General features: G+C 38.9%; 1 protein-coding gene across 2 annotated transcripts; it reads right to left on the reverse strand.

Moving 5' to 3' along the window:
• Positions 1-1,861: 1,861 nt before the first annotated feature.
• Positions 1,862-5,468, reverse strand: LOC104442741 (alpha-farnesene synthase). Of its 2 annotated transcripts, XM_018872158.2 has the most exons (7): positions 5,267-5,468; positions 4,595-4,859; positions 3,508-3,880; positions 3,046-3,264; positions 2,823-2,964; positions 2,458-2,706; positions 1,863-2,301 (listed from the first exon to the last, which is right to left on the reverse strand). In XM_018872158.2, exons 1-7 carry the CDS (start codon positions 5,417-5,419, stop codon positions 1,999-2,001), a joined length of 1,704 nt encoding a protein of 567 aa, XP_018727703.2. In that variant the 5' UTR covers positions 5,420-5,468; the 3' UTR covers positions 1,863-1,998. The 2 variants fall into 2 exon arrangements, with proteins under 2 accessions (XP_039167625.1, XP_018727703.2); XM_039311691.1 differs by having other exon boundaries at positions 1,862-2,301; positions 2,823-3,264.
• Positions 5,469-6,285: the final 817 nt, after the last annotated feature.

Below are 6,285 nucleotides of genomic sequence, written 5' to 3' on the forward strand. Positions count from 1 at the left end.
CTCTGTTAAAGAAGTTTCCTAAATTGCATAAAGGAAGGGGCACACAAAATAATAATTTGGGATTTTCCTTTTCAAAAGAAAGGGGTTGACCAAGACAAAGAGTGTGGACTTCGTGGCTGTTGTTCAGATCCTCTGGCCAAGACTTGAAGTATCGAAAGAGACGCACAGGGAAGTTCTCTCTTGGCCGCTGTGTTAGGACGCGAAGATTTGTTGCTGCGAGCTTTACATCCATATCAAGGTGTTTATTTATAAACATCGCGCATTTGGATCTATTTTAAGAGCGTAAAAGTAATTATAACTTTGAGTCTCCAATTATTAGTGGATTATTTATCATTGGCTCTTCCGTATAGTAAATACTTATATTCAAACCAAACTATATAAATTTCTATTGTCCTTTATTGTTCTCATTTATTTCTTTGGTGCTTTCATGTTGATTCAATTGCAAAATCCTATATTTTCCACATTAATTTTACAACATGAATCATAACAAATAAATGGACATGGAGGGAACACGAAGCAAGGTTGTGTGGGCGTGTCTTATTTACAGAGAAGTATGGTCTCTATGATTTGAGGTGGTTCCTTGACTCATCCACGCTGATAAACATGTCTACCAAACCATTACAATAACTTGTGACATATAACACGTTAACATACGTCGCAACCTTCTTAAAGATGAACTACCCTGAGAAAAGCTAATGGATTACTAAGCATGGTGCGTAGTTCTAGCTCTCCCAAACCCTCATAATCACAACTTGGCACTTGATTCAATCATGTATAATCTCTTACATTTTAGAGATGCCACTAATCAGTTATAGGCCAAACAATGGCCAATCTCGTACACTTGTATTTTGCTTTCCAATTATACGCTTGGCTTGATCATATTTCTCTGTTGATTGCAGATGACCAGGCCGCGAATCTCTCTCTGTCGTGAGTGGCCAAATCTTTCTGCCCATTATCCCTATCTTGACAAAAATCACACATGCTCAGCCGATATTGTACATATTTTCCGTGTCTACCCTTTTCATTATAAAGAGTATGCCCTCTGGATCAAAGAGTCAACCCTCTAAGTTAAGAACACCCTCTGTGCAATGCACATGTGCAATTTTCGGGTATGTCAGCAAGTTCAATGGTCTTGATCGAAATTCAGGTTCGTTGCAGTTTGTGTAAGTTTAATGCTAAAATTGCTCTTAATACCTAAATGCAATTTAACTATTATTTTTATTGAAAGGTCAGGGTTGGTCCTTAATTTTTCTATAAAATGAATTATTAATGGGTCGTCTAAATTTAGGTATCAATAGTATAATGGATTTAATACTTTTTTAAATCAATTCTAGCTCGACAAAGGTGGATTTTGTAAATATTTAGTCAATGTGGGTTGCGAATTCTAATTCATGTTTGTCGTTTTCACCATGTCAATACGAAATAAAATCCAAATCTACTAACTTGAAGAAGAATTTTCGACGGATAGAGAACTGATGGCAAACTTTCAAGGGGAAAATGCATTGGCATTTGATAAGGCTGCATGTTAGTGGATAACGGATCCCACCAACAAAACCTCACCAATCATCCTATAACAAGAGGAGAAAGTATGAGAAACGAGCTCATTTTCCCAAACCCATCGCAGCCCAATTCTATTTTTACATGCGATTGACTTGATTCCATAGAATAAGTTTCACGATTATTTCGATTCTACTGAGAAAATAATATACTATTACCGGCCATTTAAAACATTCAATGTCACATCGGATGAGAAGGGTTAGATTATTACGATCTCGAGTATTTCTTTTCAGAGTGCGATATATGTGGATTAGGCTGACTACGCACATGGTTACTTTGTGCGATATTGTAAAATGGACATCTTTAAGAGATTTGACCATTGTAAACCCAAGTAAATGAATATGCAGCATAGGATACAATTTGCGCGGAGTACTCAAATCCTTCGACTGGCAGCAACTAGTCTAGCTTGCGCACTTGCTTTGTGATTACACTTGCGCTATCTCAGTTAAGAGCGAGAGGGTGGATCACTGCAGATAAAATTTGCCGCCTAATATCACCGTCCTGGACGCCAAACCCATCTCCGAACTGGTAAAGCATATGCGCAACGCGAGCCGCGTTCACGGTGACATCAATGAAGGTTCGGACAAAGGGCGTCTCGGCATTGCTGTAGCAATGAGCATTGATGCTTTTCCATTCCTGGTTTATCAATTCCTTGATGTGCTTCCTAGCGATGTCTTCCGGAACATTCGCTTCTCGCATGTAACACACCACCGACGATGGAGCATCTCCTCTGTCCCTTTCGGCCTAATTGAACAAGTAAATCAATTTAATGTGCTTATCAGATTCGATCTCCTTGATTCAATTACACCATATGCCATGTTTTTTTCGAAGGCTACAAATTCTTAACATCATGTCAAATTCAGTTGGTTTATAACTTCAGTGCAGAAATTTGATAATTACCCTCGACGTTCCAAGGTCGTTGCAGAGTCTAATTATCATGGACACATTATAAATCAGATCCTTGTTTCTCTCCAGCAAATCTGCTACATCCTCCCAATTCATATGTCCCACAAAGAAACTAGCGTGAGACATGATCAGTGGTCCCGAAGATGATGTCCACGCATTGCTCAAGTACTCTTCCAGCGATGGTGTGTAGCCCATATTGTCCCACTTTGCTTCAGTAAGTAAGGCTTTGCAAAACTCTGCCCACTGTAAAAAAATAAGGAAAAAAAAATACTTATTCAGAGATGATCAATTATGTAAGGATAAAATTTTTTTGGGGTGACGTGCATATGTACGGAATTATCCACAAGTTTTTCTCTTACGGCTTTCGCGAGATGTGGTAGCACTCGATGCCAATCTTCATCTTTGCCAATAACATAAGCGATCTCGTGAATAACATCGTTAAGCACTCGACAACACACCTTCATGCACTCAGGAAGTTGTTGAATCTGTTCCGAGTCCCGCCTAGAAGCATTAGATATTCCAGTTAGAGAAAATAAACTGAACAGAGACGAAAGGAAGAGATTGGGAGGCATCGTGGACAACCTGGTAATGGCGCAGGTAAAGCATTCCAACTCTTCCAACGAACCATAAAGGTCGTACACATCGTCGATCACCAGTATCAAGATGACAACTTTGGTGAGAGATTTGCGGAGCGAGCTGAACCGTGGTTCCTGAGAGAGTCCAAGGGCACACAAGAAACTCTCGACCAGCCGATCCCTCGTGAAGTCCACGTGCTCCATAAGTCCCAGATCCCTCCACCACCTGAATTTACCGAAGCAACTAATCAGAATCAAAAGCTAGGAAAATCACATAATGTCTGGTAGAGATATCATCAAAATAGGCACGTTCCCAGGGTGAATTTAGAGCATATATATATCACGACCGAGTTTGTTGTTTTCATCCTGAGATGAGTTGCAAAAAGAACATGACATCCTTTAAATAGATGACCTTGGTCAAGTGAATCACTACATTTTCTACATCATTTATGAATACACATAAAATTACCTGGATATCTCTCTAAGATCTCTTTGGTGTGCGGCTTGGACCGTGTTGAAATTTAGCTTGGCAAGCTCAAGCAGATTGCTTTGCTTGTCCTCCCTTTGCTCGTACAAGCTTATTTGCCATTTGATGTCGAACCACTGGACCCTCCAATGCATCGGAAGCTCCAAAGCGTGTACAGCGCGTTTAAAGAGCCGACCGTCCAAACTGGAGACTCTCTTGCGAAGAATACCAGTTGAGAAGGCTTTCGCTTCATGCAAAATGTTTTCACCTTCCAAAGCCAGATGTGAAGCCTCAAGAAGCTCTATCATAGCTTCAACATCTTCGCAATTGCTTCTATTGAATAAGATGCTTCCTTCTTTGAAGCTCCTTAATTCATCTCATTACAGATTGAAAGTTAGATTTATGACCGGACAGAACCGAGAATAATTGATGATAATACTCAATATTAGCGTAAAGGAGTGAATAACGACGATGAGCTTTAAGTGGCTTATGTGCATCCAATTTCATCATACCACTATGGGGACGACACTTTCTTCACCGTCTAATCTACAATTACATTTTCTTTGTCCTTTCTCCAGGTCGCGCAACGGGCTGCCAGCGTCAACAGCCAGATTTGGCCTCGGCGGCTGCCCGCTGGCTGCTAAGTCTTTGGCCGGTTTTGAGTTTAGAAAGAAAAGTAAGTTACAAAGTGTGACTTTTCCAAATATCGTTTAAACTAAAGTTGTTTCTCAATGCACTTTTAAATTACAATTGATCAAACAGTACTTGTATTTCAAAAAATTCCTTTAACCTCAAAGTTTTTGTATTTTCTTAAAGACTTTCTTCAAATGCTGAACCAAATATATCCCAAGTCCATATAGGTATGTGGGTTGCATGACTTTTCCAATATGATGAATAAAAAATTCAATGATAATCTCAACAAGTGATATTGAAGTCGATATGTGTCAACTTTTCAATAATATCTCTAAAAAGAACCGACTTTTGTATAGTAATCTTCAGTGTATGTAGGATTTTTTTATTTTATTTTTTGGTGATTTGATAGTAACATCTTACACCTACAAATTCACATAGGTCCATATTTTGAACTCACTTTGCGAAATGATATGGCCATGTTGTCTAAGGAGTCTAAACCGAAGTGCACTGGCATAGAGATGTTCTTCCATGGTGAAAACACCATTGTTGATGGATGCAACTGTTTCAAGAGCTTCTTTCATTTCATTTTCAAAAAGGTTGGACAACCCCAGTTTGGTCATGCTGTCAATTAACTCTAACTTGGCAAGTGAATCGACTTCTTCCGATAAAATTCGCTTTACTTCCTCCACGAGCCCTTCCATCCGTTCCTTAATTCCTTCTTTCTGCAGAATTGAGTCATATTTGTTAGATCAAAATCTACCCCTAAAAGGCCTCAAATAATTCAATCTATAGAGCAATGCCTAGATGTTTTTACTTTAGTACATGCATATGTAGAGCTATATGAATTGGTTTTGTTACATCATATGATAGCTATAAATCAAGTCTGAATGTGATGACCGATACATATGATAACACTGACCAAAACATCGCTTGCTACGTTTAATAGGTACATGCATTGTAATGTTTCAAATGAATTTAGAGCAAAGTACTACTTCAAACATCAATATGCGTCTCATGTGCAAATAATTGCACGATTGCATGCCAATGTCCATTCGCTCATATAAGGAAGAGATGGCTAGAGTTAAAGAGAACAATAAGATAGTGCGGAAGCTACAAATTACAATCTTACGAGGTCATGTTTGCTGCTAAGCGACTGCAGGAAATCGTAATTCCAAATGTTAGGCTTATAATTGGCTGTTCTTCTTTGATGCATCGTGCCCACGACTTCGGGCAAATTCGCTTGGCATGGTTTGAACTGGGCTTGTTGTGTTCCGTACTCCATGACGCGTGAGCGAAAGTTGAGAAGATTGGTGAGATCGCAAATTTCTACAAGTTCTATGATGGAATGAGTGAGTATTGTTGAGCACAATCCTTCGACTTATATAGGCGAGTCCGAGGGGGAGTGTTGATGGGGCTTGAGAGCAACTTTTTTAATTTGGTCCTTACGACAAGCCCCGCACAGTAACCTCGGGATTGGGTCCCGTCTCCGGCCATACGTTGAGAACACGACAATATCTCTTGAAACCAAATCTTAGAGGGCTTGTTCAGGGTTAGGCCAAACCAAGCTAGAGGAATCTACGAACAAAACGCAACCACATAAGTCTAGCCCAAAAATCAGATTTTGAGAAATCAGTCGGGAATAAAATGGGTGCCCAATCTGTACATGTTGACCAGGGTGCGCAATTAATCATTGTTTGTGTTGATAAATATGTCTTGAGATTGAAACCATTGAACGAAACCCAAGTTCGTATTGGAGTCGGTCTCATGGGATTAATATAAGTTTTCTAATTAGTTTTTTTCCTTTTCTTTTTTTGGCTTTGTGCCTTGGTTTGTGCCAAGAATGTGTAGAAAAATTATTCTCATGAGTTTTGTTCACTTTGCACCTAAATTGAAGAAACCTTTTTGTCATTTATCAATTTTGTGTATTGTTTTGTAATATTGAGAAATTTCTTCCTTAATAATTGTGAATACAAGCTACTAGAAATGTTTGAGTAACTTGAATGTGTTTGTAATATCCATTCTTTCACTAGATCTATAATGAAATCCGATACTTCACTTCCTAGAGTAATTCACACCCCCAGAATTATGTAAATCCGATGTCTAGTTTACCTTTTAATTTTCTAGTTTATTATTGTCTGATCTCATGTC

This window comes from Eucalyptus grandis, chromosome 4 (genome assembly GCF_016545825.1).
Source record: "Eucalyptus grandis isolate ANBG69807.140 chromosome 4, ASM1654582v1, whole genome shotgun sequence".
Taxonomy (NCBI): Eukaryota; Viridiplantae; Streptophyta; class Magnoliopsida; order Myrtales; family Myrtaceae; genus Eucalyptus; species Eucalyptus grandis.

Coding starts and splice junctions, on each gene's coding strand:
- LOC104442741 (XM_039311691.1), bottom strand. CDS start 5,419: ATGGAGTACGGAACACAACAAGCCCAGTTCAAACCATGCCAAGCGAAT. Junction 3,265..3,507: donor GATCTTAGAGAGATATCCAG/GTAATTTTATGT, acceptor CGGTAAATTCAG/GTGGTGGAGGGATCTGGGAC. Junction 2,707..2,822: donor TACCACATCTCGCGAAAGCC/GTAAGAGAAAAA, acceptor ATTTTTTTACAG/TGGGCAGAGTTTTGCAAAGC.